General features: G+C 55.1%; 2 protein-coding genes across 2 annotated transcripts; one reads left to right on the forward strand and one right to left on the reverse strand.

The window, feature by feature from the left end:
- Positions 1-626: 626 nt before the first annotated feature.
- Positions 627-3,715, reverse strand: JN550_000596 (uncharacterized protein; the record flags this gene model as incomplete). The annotated part of the gene is made up of 2 exons (XM_049317657.1): positions 627-2,264; positions 2,321-3,715. 2 exons carry the CDS (start codon positions 3,713-3,715, stop codon positions 627-629), a joined length of 3,033 nt encoding a protein of 1,010 aa, XP_049177885.1.
- A 1,218-nt stretch (positions 3,716-4,933) lies between these two features.
- JN550_000597 (uncharacterized protein) lies at positions 4,934-7,778 on the forward strand (the record flags this gene model as incomplete). The annotated part of the gene is made up of 2 exons (XM_049317668.1): positions 4,934-5,079; positions 5,147-7,778. 2 exons carry the CDS (start codon positions 4,934-4,936, stop codon positions 7,776-7,778), a joined length of 2,778 nt encoding a protein of 925 aa, XP_049177886.1.
- Between the last annotated feature and the right edge of the window lie 6,755 nt (positions 7,779-14,533).

Raw genomic sequence — 14,533 nt, forward strand, 5'->3', positions numbered from 1 at the left:
TTGAAATAGATTCGACTGGATTCTGATCAATGGATGGGTGCGGTCCTCTAGTCAAACAGTTGATCATTCAACGGTCGGTAAATAGGTGTAGTTACTACAAGGAGGCGCGCGGGACAGCCGCTGGATGTGATGCGATAAAACACTGTGGCATGGCATGAGGAATATCAGGTTTATATTTCTCGTTCATGATGTTCGTTTCTTTTCAGTCATCTTGCCCCAGAGTCCAACCGGTCGTGATGTGTTATCACGAGATCATGTCGCACGATGAGCCGCCAGATACACCCCCTCACCAATACGATGGTCTCAGCCCACTGAAATTGCCTAGAGAGCTTGCTAGGTTTTCTTCGCCTTCCTTCTTACGTTGACCAGCGAGCTGTTGATTCCGCAATTATATGTCAGCGTTTGCTATTGAGCTAGTGCGTGGCAGGTCCGTTATCAAGAGCTTGGGTCTAATCAAGGCAGCTTGAAGGAAATGGGGTATCACAGGGTTGGGGTTGGGGTTGGGAGTCTTGGCCACTCGTAACGTGGAGCGCTGCTCCCCTTGGGTTTCACTGGAAACTTCAAGGTAGCGTGCAAAACCAGTGTGGATCAAATACCCCTACGAGAGAAGTTAGAATGACGGCATATTAACTCACCTCGAGCTGGACACCTTTGTGCAGGTGGACAAGCCAGTCCACATAGCTTTGCGCCTCGTTGTTTCGATCCTCGACCAGCATCCTCGCGAACTCATATTCGGCACCATCAATGCCTTGTCGCGCCAACTGGATGGTGAAGGCCTTGGAACCACGTAACGTCTTCAGGAACTCGACTATGTTACGGACTTGGGCGTTAAGGTGGGTCTCGAGGACCGGGAGGCTCGAGCTGTAGGGGTCCAGGGCTTTCAGACTATCTTTGCCATCGCCGAAGAGGTCCACGAGGAGGTTGGGAGAGGTCTGGCTGTGGAACCAGAGCAGACACTGTTGGCCGTTATCCACCAGATATACGCCGCCGGCTTCAACTCGTGAGAATGATGCTCGGATGGCGGGAGGCACCTTGAGATGGCCATTCTCGTCAGGGAACCCGTCTTCAGGGGCTAGGTTGTGGACGGGGATCATGCGTGGGTAGAGGTAGAGACTGAGCTCGCCGGGTCCGAGAGAGCGCAACATACGCATCTCGTGTACCCTGCGGTCGGAACTCTCATTGCCGCCCTTGAAGGCACGACACTTCAACAGACCAAGCATATACATGGAGAATTCCTTCAGCTTCTCCGGCATGACCAGCTGACCAGGCGGGTGCGATTGCGACGTGAAGTTCTTCCTATAGCTTGCCAACACGTCGATCGTTTTCTCCGTCAGCTGTTGCCGCGTTTCCTTCAAGGTGACAGATGTCGATCCTAGGCTCGTGGCTGCCTCTTTGGCCAAGATGGAGACCACAGCATCCTGATCGACGAATTTCACGCACTCTCTCGCTACGTCGCTGACGCTTGCTATAACGTTGCAGCACCTGACGCGGCGTTGGCCGGATGCCGTCGTGTACAGAAGGGCGGACTGGAAGTGAGCATCCAGCTTGGCGTCAAGTTTGCCATCGTAGCCAAAAGTAACGCCAATCGCCTTGTCTGCATCAATGACGCCGATCTCGAGGTCGGCGCCAAATGTGTGCTGCTGGAAGAACCCGTGATAATTGGAGATCTGCAGGCCGTTGGAGCAACGTACTTTCATCAGAGCCTGGTATCCGGTCTCTCTCGTGACGGTGTGCTTGATCTCCAAGGAAAGCTTGGCGTTATCACGGCCGGCCACGAAGTTCGGGTAGTAGAATGTCTCGCCGCCCGTGAACGAGGAGACATGTCCAATGGTGGCAACGTCAAGATAGCCGCCAGACGGGGCCGCCAGGAAGAAGTCGACACCCACACCGGCGGCGACCATCTTCTCTGCGACCTTCTTCCAGCCGGGGTGCTCAGTGTTGTAGAGCTTCTTGTCAAGCTCGCCGCCGGGGTGCTTGCCATCATCTCTCATAAAGAGACGACCCGGGCCCCAGGTTGGCAGAGAGGACAATGAGCAGACAACCTTGCCACCGGTCTTTTCTAGAGCCGCGAGGGCCGAGTTGAGGGTCGGCAGCAATGCAGGCTCTGGGTTCTTGATGCTGGAGAAAAGGGTGGGAAGTCTCGTCAGGAGCGAGGTGATGACAGCCCGGGATTCGTGGGGATCCACAAACAGACCCGTGCTCAGGGGTACGAAGGGATCTTCCACATCGGGCATGACCAGCATCTGAGGCTGCTCAAGCGAGGGCTGGGAAGAGGTCAGCATGTTTCTGACATGGCAAAAGCACGGATTGAGAGACCTACATGGCAGGAGTAGAAGTGGATGTCCTTGTCGTAGGTCACAAACCCAACCTTGGCACCAGGCGGCAACCTCCGTTTCGACTCTCCGTTCTCGTCCTTCTCGTCGTCGTCGCCATCGGGTGCATACAATGCAGCCAGGATACCCTCGCAGAAGGCTTCGAGGAAACCCTTGTTGAAAGCCTCCTGGGTAACGTCGATAAGGAACAGCCAGTTCAAGCCGACAGGCTCCTTGGTGTAGTACTCCTTGGGCACAGTGAACTCAACAGTGCCGCGGCACAGCTCTGGCCGTTGATCTCGGTCGACTCTGACGCCTTGGGGGGTGGTGGCGCAGAAGTATTCGGATGGGGTATCATTAGGGTAAGTACAGAGGTTGCAGACAAACTTGCTGCCACCGGATCGGAACATCATGAATGGATTGATGTATGCCCTGCATCTCCTGCACCTCGGAGGGCCTTGGTCGCCGAAGTCGAGCAGTGGAATCTCCAGCTCACCGGGCTGGAGCTTGGCGAGGGGCTGGACAAGGAGTCCCAGCGGTAGCCCCATGCTGTTGAGGCCCTCCTTGCTTGCCGGGATGTTGTTCATGGTCAGGCGGGTGAACTTGGGGGCCGAGTTGCCCTGGTCGAAGGCAACATAGGAGATGGAGGCCGGGGGAGGAACATGGCGTTCAAATGTCGGGTAGACATTGTTGAGGAAATGCTGCTGCGGCACGTCTCTCGAGATGGGCACACTGGGGATGTCGTCGGGCGAGACCTGGCCACCTCCCGAAGCCGGCACATATGCAGCCTGCGGCCCTTGGTCGGCGCTCCCGTTCCGAGCGGCGAACTCGGCCGGCGAGGCGGCAGCAGGATTGAAAGGCGGGTTGACCGGTGCCGGGAACTGGCTGTTTCCGAACTGGTTCGGGGTGACGGGCTGGCCGAGGAACTGGCCACCGGCGGCGACGGACGGATCGGCGTTCAGGAAGGCGGTCTGGGGAGTTCCAGCGGGCGGCATGCCATTGAAGGCCTGGGACGAGCCGGCGGGGGCCTCGACGGTGTGGAAAGCATGTCGGTCCTTCTTCTTCCTCCGGGCCGTGTGTTGCGCCGCATCCTGGATGCCCAAGCCAGCCATCTGCGAGGTTAGGTCCTGCGGCGCGCCGTACTGCTCTTGCCCCTGGCCGTGGGGTTGAGGCGGTCCGTAGCCAGGAGCGGCAGCCGGGGATGGGACGCCGCCCATGTACTGTTGCTGCTGCCCCTGGAGCTGGGGCGACGCGCCGTACGGGTGGCCGCCATATTGTTGCTGCTGCTGCTGGGCGATGGGAGGCGCGAACTGGGGAGCGGCCGGCTGGGTCCGGCTGTTGGGGTCGTTGGGGTCAAGCTGTTCGCCCTGACCGAGGGCGTGGTACATGGAGTAGTCGGCCATGTCGATTGGGTTTCTCGTCTCGGGTATCACGTTCGCTGCATGCACGGGGGTCTATCGTGTACTTGGTGGAGGCGTGAGGCGTGAGGCGTCGGACGGGGGGGAGAGCACTTGGACATAGGAGATGCTCAGCAATCAAGTCATAAGAAGGAGGGACGGCCCATGATCAGAGCAGAGGGGAGCAGAGGGGCGGCGGCGGCAGGGCGTCGAGCGGTGGTGGTGATGGTTTCGCTTTTGGCGATCGGATCGGTCTTCAGCAGACTCCAGAGAAATAAGCCAGATCTGTCGTCTCTGGCCGGAATCCCACCTTCAATGGCGCTGGCCGGGATGTTCCCTTGGGGGGTGGCCCCTGTCGTCGGCCCAGACTAAATACTGTGTGTGGGCTTGGTGGGATGGTCCCCGTCTGGCCACATTTGCATTTGGCATTTGCTTGCAGACGGGACCTCGGGACCCTCGACCACCACGCTGCACTGAACTGGACAGCTGTGAGCCATGCTCCGGCCGGGTTTTTCCCGCCCCGAACAGGCGCCGGCGGCTGCTCGGGCCCCAGAGCGAGCCCCCAGAGCTCCAGGTCGCGCGGCTGGGCCAACCACCGAACAGCAGCACCCAGTCCCGGTGCTCCAGGGAGCTTAGAGCCTGCCTAGGTAACTACCATAGCACAGGCGAGCCTGCAGGGGAGCCTACAGGTGCCTGTCTGCAGGGGGTCGGCGGCCGTGATCTCATGCGCTAAACTGCCCTGGAGTACCTGGCCTAGAGGCTAGAGCCCACCTTTGCCCACCAGCTGCACTGGACCGCAGGTAAGGCAAGGTCAGGCGAGGTGAGGTGAGGTACCTACCTAGATACCTACCTACACCAAACCACAGTGGATCGTATGTGGTCCATGTCGTCGCGCAGGATTCGAGCTTCACTTCCCACCCTCCCAAGCAGCGCCGCCAGTCGCGTGGATCCAGGCGCATCAGCACTCTACGAACCCTCCGAGCTGAGCTGAGTGGACGCCTCACAGCCCAGTGCATGCATTTCTGAACTAGAGCCAGTGGCACGCGCCGCTGCTGTGTGTCACTGCTCTTGGCTACCTACCGAGCCTCGCGCATTCCAGCTTCCCTCGTCGTGGGTATATCTCTGTTCGCGTCGCCTCACCGTCTGCGGCTGTTCCCATCGTTGCTGCCTCGACCCGGGTAGAGCGGCGCTTGGCCGCACCAGCACACCAGCAGCCACTGCACCATGTTCACCTTCACCCCGTTGCAGGGCGCCAAGTCCGACTCGACTGCGGTCCAGTCCATCCTCGAGCTGGACGGCGGCATCAAGGTGCTCGTCGACGTCGGCTGGGACGAGACCTTCGACCCCCAGACGCTGAAGGAGCTCGAGAAGTTAGTAACAAGTCACGCCCCAGGCGGGTATACCGAGATCGCCGTCACGGTGCTGACCATGTCGCAGACAAGTCCCTACCTTGTCCCTCGTCCTCCTCACCCACGCCACGCTCTCACACCTCGGCGCATTCGCCCACTGCTGCAAGCACATCCCGCTCTTCACGCGCATCCCCGTATACGCCACCACTCCCGTCATCTCGCTCGGCCGCACCTTGCTACAGGAACTCTATGCTTCCACCCCGCTCGCCGCCACCACCATCCCCAAGGCCTCGCTTGACGAGGTCTCGTACTCCTACAACGCCCAGGCCAAGGCATCCGAGTCCAACATCCTCCTACAGCCGCCCAACCACGAGGAGATCACCAAGTACTTCTCCCTCGTGAACTCCCTCAAGTACCTCCAGCCACACCAGCCTCTCGGCTCGCCCTTCTCGCCGCCCCTGAACGGTCTGACCATCACGGCATACAACTCGGGCAGCACGCTCGGTGGAACGATATGGCAGATCCAACACGGGCTAGAGTCCATCGTCTACGCGGTCGACTGGAATCAGGGCCGCGAAAATGTCTACGCAGGTGCGGCTTGGCTGGGAGGCGCTGCCGGCGGAGGGACAGAGGTCATCGAGTCGTTGCGCAAGCCCACGGCTCTTGTCTGCAGTAGCAAAGGCTCGACGAAGCCGTCTTTACCGAGAGCCAAGAGAGACGACCCGCTCCTGGAGACGATAGAGGGCTGCGTAGCCAATGGAGGCACTGTCCTGATACCGGTCGACTCCAGCGCCCGAGTCTTGGAGCTGGCCTACCTGATGGAGCACGCCTGGCGGCGCAATGCGGCCAAGGAGGACGGAAAGCTTCACTCGGCCCAGCTTTACCTCGCCGGCCGCAGTATTCACAGCACCATGCGTTATGCCAGGAGTATGCTGGAATGGATGGACGAGCGGATCGTGCAGGAATTCGAGGAAACGGCCGACGGCTCCAAGAAGACCAATGGCGCAACCGAAAACGCCACTCCAGGGAAGCAGGGAGGCCCGTTCGACTTCAAGTATTTGAAGCTTTTGGATAGGCGAGGACAAGTTGACAAGGTCATCTCCTCTCAACGGGATGCTGCTTTTGGCAAAGTGATACTAGCCAGCGATTCTAGCCTGGACTGGGGCTTTTCCAAAGATGTCTTCAAGGCCCTGGTGCAAGATCCCAAAAACTTGCTGATCCTGACCGGGCTCCCTTCGCCACCAGCAGAGGGCAGCACCGCCCCGGCTGCTACGTTTTACAGATGGTGGAAAGATGCAGTGACAGAAAACGCGAAGCACGGCCCCGACACGGTTGGGTCTGGCATTGGGACTAACGGGGCCCTCATCCAAGTACCTGGCTCGGGGAGGGAAACAGAGCTAAGAAATGCACAGAGGGTGCCCTTGGAAGGGGATGACCTTGCGGTCTACCGATTCTGGCTTGCCCAACAGCGGCAATTACAAGATACCCAAACCGGCGGCGCTACGGCCTTGGACACAACGTTGGACATTGACGACGCCTCCTCAGAATCTTCATCCGAGTCTGGAGACTCAGAGACGCACCAGCAAGGCAAAGTCCTCAACGTGGCCGCCACTTTGGGCCGTGCCACCAGGAAGAAGGCCGCTCTGGCCGATGAGGACTTGGGTCCGAATATCTTGCTTAAAAAGAAGGGCACATACGATTATGACCTTCGAGGAAAGTCCGGCCGAGATGCGTTGTTTCCCTACCCAGTGTCGAAGAAGCGTGGTGACGATTACGGTGATCTGATCCGTGTGGAGGACTTCCTCAAGACCGAGGATCAACAAGACGAAGGTCACTCAGGAGACCATGAAGGCAAAGCTGACTCCGATGCCAATCTGGGCAAGAAGCGCAAGTGGACCGACTCGGCTCCAGGCAAGGGGCAAGCCGCAGGCTCCGATAAGAAGCAGAAGCTTGAGCGCGTCTCGGATGAGTTCGAAACAGCCCTTACCGACGGCCCAGTAGACAACGAGCTGGATGATATTCCCGAGGAGGAAGAGGACACGTCAACCGGTCCATACAAGCTCACGATCACCACCGAAAAGATCACTGTGAATCTGAACATTGCTTTCATCGACTTTAGCGGTATTCACGACCAGCGCAGTCTCCAAATGCTGATCCCCCTGATCCAGCCGCGTAAGCTCGTCCTCACGGGTGGAACCTCATCAGAAACTGATGCGCTGTCGACGGACCTGCCGAAACTCATCCAGGCTCCGCTCGATATTTTCACGCCCGACATAGGGTCGTCCGTGGATGCGTCCGCCGACACGAATTCCTACACCGTGAGCCTGGCCCCTTCGCTCGTGAAGGGCCTGAAATGGCAGGATGTCGGAGGCGTCAGGATCGCCACCCTCGTCGGCCGCCTCAGCGTCACGGACGAGACCAAAGACCCGGTCCTCGAGATCCCGCCCGCGCTGGCGACCGCAGGCCTGGTCGCCACGCAGGCCGTGGCCCCCTTCCACGTGGGCGACCTCCGCCTCGCCAACCTGCGCAAGGACCTCCGCGACAGCGGCTACTCGACCGAGTTCATGGGCGAGGGCACGCTGCTGGTCCAGAACGCCGTCATCGTGCGCAAGGCCGCCACCGCCGGCCGCATCAGCGTCGAGGCCGCCGGCTGGGAGACCGACACGGTCCAGATGGTCCGCAGGCTGGTGTACGAGAAGCTGGCCGTCGTCGGACATTAGTCAGGCGGGCCCCATCCCCATGTACCACCACGACTAGAGTGTTTCTATTAGTTATAGCACCATCCCATTCAATGGGACTGGCCGCGAGGGCGAGCTCGTGGCCAATATACCCGTTCGTCTGAGCTGATGGGGGGTTTTCTTCCTGGTGTAGAAAAGATGATTGAGTGATTAGTCCGCCGCCTTATACCGTGCTCGCTATCCCCGGCTGGCTCCTGTTGTCGGAGCCAACCCCTCGAAGAAGCTCCTCGAGCGAATTAGTCAGCTGGTAGACGCTCTCAAGCAGGCCATGATGCTGTTAGAAAACATTATGTGCCAAAAAGTATTTACATCCAATTGAAGATGGAGTACATCCAAATGCAGTAGCAGACTCTGTTCATCACAGGGGTCTATCTATAGACCGACGGTTGAGTTGAATGCTCAGTGCGTGGGCGTTATATCTTGAACCGGCCTCGGACTATTCTGCCCGATGCCCAAGGGGTGTCGTGTCACATTATAGAAACCATCCACATCGTGCAGACATTTCCCCAGGTTCTTGCATCATCCCATAGAGACATACCAGAAAACGAGCGGCACGCTTTCAGAACACTTGTCAGCCGTATAGCCCGTGTTATTTATCTGCCTCTGGGTTCGAGGGAGTACGAGGGGATGAACAGAGCACGCAGACGTTCTAGAAAACCGGACGCAGGGAAATGTAGGTTGCAGTACGGGGATGTGGTAGCCGTTTCGATTGATTCCGCTCTGTCTAGTTTTCTAATACGTCTCGTCTGTGTGTGAAAGTCAGGAGATCGTATTCTTGCAACTTTTATTGAACCTATTTTTAATTTAATTTATTTTTCTTTTTGTCCTTCTTTCTCTTCAGAGGCTATCTAACGAGTAGCCACGTTGAATTATCTGGCTTGAACACGTAAGGCGTATATAGTATGTGAGAATGACCGGTTTTCCAGTACGTCTGCGTGAACTCTTAGCTACTCCATTTGAGCTGGGTCGAAGTTAGGTCAGCAGTGTAACGTCTCTCCGGCATTGTAGTTCATGGGTCATTGTCAAGTTGTGTCCATAGAGAAATCACGCGAGCCGATGAGACACACAGAGAGAGTACGCCACGCAAGCCACTGCATCCCCACAGCTGTGCCCGATGTGTGTTGATCCTCATGTTCCAAGCGGTGTCATAATCTGGGCATGCGTCCCCGGGGCGTTCCGTAGTCGAACATGTCGCAGGTTCCAGTCGAGATAAGGTACATAAGCTGCAAGTACATATGTACGTTCGTGCTCTTTGCTTGGGCCCACGTCTCTTTGCCCGGGACCACCTCTCTTAGCTTTGGGTGGGTTCCCTTTCTTCGCTTGGGGTCACTTCCCTTTGCCTGGGACCACTTCTCTTTGGCGGAGCATGTACGTACTGTGTAGTACTCGCCCAAACTTGCGTGACAGGACCCTCTTAGAAGTGGGCCTGGTTTGGGATGATATGTCTTGGCATTACCCGTTGTTCCTATAGACTCGACCGTCACTCAGCTGCATGTTACACAGATTTGCGAGGCTCGTTTCGTTGCTGCTTATAGGCTGACTCGGCGCACAAAGTCCTAGGTCTTTGCTAATGTGTGAAACCTGCGAAGTACGCAGACTGGCACTACTGTGCTGTATGGCAGTGTGTAAAAGTAGCTAGCTTCTTCTATGTCGTCACCGAAGACCCTTGCGGATTTGTGCATGGTACATGCTTGCTCGACGAATTGCTTGGGCCGCCCATCCCATTCTTCTGGGTAGAAACCTCCGAGCCTTGCTGCAAATATTATTTGCATCTTCAGCGAGATTATGCAGGGCCCGGTACACTAGTCTTCCGCGAGTGGTGACATAACAGGGGCCGAGGCTTACAGAGGTCCCCCTCCATCATGGGGTAATAACGGCCTTGCATGGCTCGGCGTTGCTTTTGTTTGTCTGATCCCATCCGTACGTCTTCCCTGGGCCTGTCCGCGCCGCGGGGTGGAAAGGCTGGCATTGTCAACCGCCGCGGCTCCTCCCCGGCCAGTAAGAGCTACCGTAGACACACACCGTAGGCGGGATAGCTTTCAGATTCGATTCTTCGGTCCAGCTGCATATTGGTCAGCTTACGCAATGATTTCGATTGCTTCTCACATGAGACTGCGGACCAAAGCATCCCGGCTGAAGTGAGTTCGTGCGTTAGATGTGTTTGCCTCAGCGTTGGTGCTATCCCCGGCGCGTGCTTTGTGTAACGGTGTACTTACGAGACTGTAGACAATTCTTTCCTGTCTTCCTTTCCCAAAAGTCCATCTGGTAGGCAATATCTTGATATATTCTTTTTCAAAACAAAGTATCAAAATCTAAACTTTCAGTTTAGGCAGCCCTGTTGAAACTGTTGGCGGTTTGGGATGGCTGATGGCATATGTCTGAGTCTTTGGAAGGGCTCTTCCTTTCCTGCAGCGAGGTGGAAACTCTACATGGGCAGGTCATTCCGCTCACATCGCTTCTGCAATTCCGCATGTTTAATATTCTCGACAAAAACATTTTGTTTCTGAGCTGTAATGCATCATTGTGTGACAAACATGCTGGTAACAATATAGAGTCAAGCGGCAAGATGGCTTGATATGTACGGTGTAGGTCAATGTGCACCATAATTCAAGCTTAGTGAATTAATGTTGCTTCTGTTTAGTTTGCTGGCCTGCACTTGTTGTATGGTACTGTGTCGGCGCGTAACGTCTCGTGGAGCCTCGGACACGACATCTTGTTTCTCTCTGCTAACCATGTTTCTCCTATACCTAGGCTGGTATGCCATGCTAATATAACTATTTCTACGTATAAAGCATTTCAGGACCAAACAAAGGGAGATGAGGCTTGAACAGCTAGTTCTGCATCGCTCCAGTGACCGAGAGCCGCGCAAAAGGATGCTCCACCAATGCGAAGGCTACATTGTAGCTCCATCCCCGACATGCAAATCTTGGCCAGTGAAACTGCCATATCCTCATACATGATTAGACATCTGTCAAGCTCTTTCCTGCATGAGGCCCAATGAACCGTCATGCACGGCCTTCCATAGTGCCGTAGGCAGCCAAATCTACAGAGCGCTGGCCTCTAGCCAGATTTCGTTGCCCGCCAGCCCCCAGTCATATTGATCAGATTCAGATCGTAGCAGGGCCATCCTGGTAACTTATGCACGGGTTTTTTGACGGAATGCATGCAATGACCCACCATGTTGCTACTGCTCGGTCGTATTTTCGAATCCGTATCGCTTGCCAAGTCAAGAACGGCTGCACAGATTTCAGTCTGTAGGCTGCGAGCGTAGATGAGTCTCTGGGTTGCTTGGATGGATCTCAGCGCACACGTACTCATCTGTTAGAGTTACCAGAGTCTTAAGTGATTCGCTTACATCGCTGTAGCTCAAGCTTCTGATCCACCGGCCACCCGTCCCGGGCGCCCCGGGTGCCCCAGGCAAGCATAAGGGTAGCTGACACGCGCTCTGCAGCTTCAATTAATTTTTTAAGGTTGCTGCCATGGTAGCATGTTTCAGCACTGACGCGGCAGGCGGGCATGGCGGATGAGTGGGATGACATCCGGGGTGTCTTACTACAGCAATAGAGACAGAGGCTACTGTACTCGGTCTTCTTCAAAAGCTTCTGCCAGCGCTAGACGGTTCTTCTTCCAGATATGGAACGCATTGTTGATCTAACTCTTATCGCGATACAAGCTCAAGTACTCAACGTAGTGCCATACGTGAAAGGGGAGAATTCCACGAGGGCCATCAATAGGCAATGAAATCCAACTGAGTCGCCAAGTTGGCTCACAGGTATTGATTGCCTTCTCATTACGAAATAGTTATGGACCACTTTTGCAATCGTATGAAAAACTGCAGCTTCATGCTTGATTGATCAAAGGACAGGTTCCGCCAACCGAGGCCACACCGGTTACGAATTGGTTTCTTAATCTGTCTTGGCACAGACGGCATGATGTCTTAGTACATCCTATTCTGGCAGTCAATCAACCATTTGTCTGTTCCTTGCTCTTCGAGATAAGTGATCGTAGCTGAGTGATGATTCCATGGCTTGCAGGAGTGGGAAGACAATTCCGCCATGGGGGAAAGATTATGGGAGCAAAGCCTTGCGCGGGTTGCAACCAACATTGTGGTTTGTACAGAACCTGTCATATTCATTCTTCTTGATCAACTGGTTATTAATGTACTGTTACACTGCATGGCACAAGATCATGAGACGACATCATATCCAGGCCACGTGTTTAAATGGCATACGATTACGAGGCTGAGGTCCATCGCGATTGGAAACACTCTACAACTAGGCCTTTGCAGTACAAATCCTGGTAAGGTCGCATGATTGGCAACTGTACCAAAAGTCGCAAGCGGAACTGATCAATGCGTCCCCCAACGGTATACTCTTGTTGTGGTACACGAGGTCCGAAGCTGGGTCTGTAGCTTGCCCGGTTTGCGGAGGCTACAGTTTGCGAGCCTTGTCGTTAGGTGCGTGTTCCATGACTCAGGAAGGCTGCCGGGTTATGGCTTCATGATTTGAAGATGCCATCAAGGGATCTTGCCTTAACTAATTACCTACTTTGGTCGCCTTGTCACCCTGCAGTAGGAGCTGGAAATCCACGCGTTCAGAGGCATGCCTTGGCGAACAAAGACCAGACAGGATATGCTCAGGGGCTTCTTTCGTCGTCTCGTTGAAGTCACTGGCTTCGTTTAATGACACACAGCCGTGCCGTCAGGATTACTTGTGAATTCGACGAAATTGTGTGAATTGTATATACATTTTGCAACATATTAGGTGAGGCGAATGGTGCAGCAAATAATATATCTCTAAATGTCATTTCATGGTCTGGGCCGCCGGTAGTTACTGTATAAATCAAGGATGATGCGAGTACTGCGAGCTATATGATCATTTCTTGGAAAGAAACATATGTTAACGAGTAGCATTCCTCCAAAACGACAAATATTGAAAGCAAAATTACATATGCTCATTACGACTACAGTAGGCCTAGGGTGCCGAGCGGATGTAATGTGATGCCAATGGACTTAGGAGCTTGCATGATACAAATTTCAATGTTTGAAACCTTCTCGCTTGTTGTACTGGATGACCATGGCCGCACAGGGCAGGATAGATGGACCCACCAATGAAAACCAATACCAGGTTAGAAATGCAATAGCTTGTAACAGCTTTACTTACATGCCTCACCCGGGACTGGGCTTCTCCCAAGAATTACTGAGGCCGACACCAGATCAGCCGGGAAAACACTATGTTCGTGGAAAGCATCCGCAAACGGGTCAGCATGAAGTCGACGTGGACACCGCCGCAAATAGACAGCCGAGTTGTCAATCTCACCGCTATTGGCTTTGTGCCCAGCGATATGATAGTGACGGTTCCTTCTGTCAATGTTGCTGCGGGCCGCGCCTTTGTTGGCGGTGTGGCCCTGGGGCTTGTAATCATGCGCGGGTTTCGACCAGACCAACACAGTGTACTTCTTTCATCTTCCATATGACGAATGACAGGCTGGCAGCGACATATCGGAATCAGAATGTGTTTCTCGTCTGGCAAACGTATCTAATACAACACAGCCCGGAACTGTTATGGATGGCAGCTGGCCATGCAGCTTCCTAGATTCAAGGCTCGTTTCGATCGGGGTGTCATTTTGGCAATCGTCATCGGTGTCGGCAGTGTGCGGATGGTCCTTTAGCTGGAAATTGCTATTGAAGAGGGTCAGTCGATACCAGTCCAGCATATCATACTCCCCGGCGACTCGGGGTAGACCCAGATGCTTCAGTTAGGGGTTGCGGCATGTCGACAAGCCTGTGGCTAGGTATGTGTGGGCCTGTCTGCTTTCAAGCCCTGCGAGCAACTTGTTCGCCAGCCTGTCTGCCTCGTAGATACGACCCGCGTATTCATTCGTCAAGACGGGGCGTCCATTAGTGTGCTCGATAGATGTGCATCGCCCAGAAGCAGAGAAACATAATTAAGACATCAGTCTCGGGTCTTTTTATCCTTCCGTTCCGCACCAAATGTGTACGACCTTGGCTCCCTGGCCGTTCTGTAGCGCATTGTTTCGTTCGTTCGTTCGTTCGTGTGTAACGAGGACCTCGGTCGCCGAAAATGACCCAAAGACCTGGGACTGTTATGTTGTAGAAAGGCATGGACAACGTCGGAGCCTGCAACTCAGAGGTATTGCACAGCTCGTCTTGCCATTTGTGTATTCTCGCGCAAGCATCCTTTTGTTCTTTACCGGGCAAGAGGATAGTGACCAATCGATGGCTAGCGAATCCTGTCTGCGTCGGCATTGTAGAGTGTTTGCCCCGGACCGTCCCGCGGCTCTTCGCCATCCATGATAGATCACTTCTTGCTTTCTTATGGCGCGAAGTCTTTGATGACTTGGTTGGGGGCGGCGGGACGCGCTGAGCGGAAGGGTAGGACTCGCCCGCCTTCGGCCACATCAGGCATTGGGCATAGTTCGGCTAAGAGGGTGCAGGATCTCGACGATCCTATCGGACCTTCTGGGGTATCGGGGGTTCGTTGAGATCTGATTTGTCGCATCTGCGAAAGGCAGCCACTGTTGTTTCGAGTGACGGTAAGGTGCAGGATCGTTTGCCAAGTGTCGAGTTGCATGGCGGTGCCTCGAGTCCTACGGCTCGCGCTGCTGTTGGAGGGAACGGGGGTCCTAAGGCGGTCAAGACTGCATAGTAAGGCGGTGGTCGCGCTCGTGAAGTTGAACAGATATAGTAAGCCTGTCATCGACCTCGACCGAAAGCA

Source organism: Neoarthrinium moseri (genome assembly GCF_022829205.1).
Source record: "Neoarthrinium moseri strain CBS 164.80 chromosome Unknown scaffold1_Wmoseri_CBS_16480, whole genome shotgun sequence".
NCBI classification, from domain to species: domain Eukaryota; kingdom Fungi; phylum Ascomycota; class Sordariomycetes; order Amphisphaeriales; family Apiosporaceae; genus Neoarthrinium; species Neoarthrinium moseri.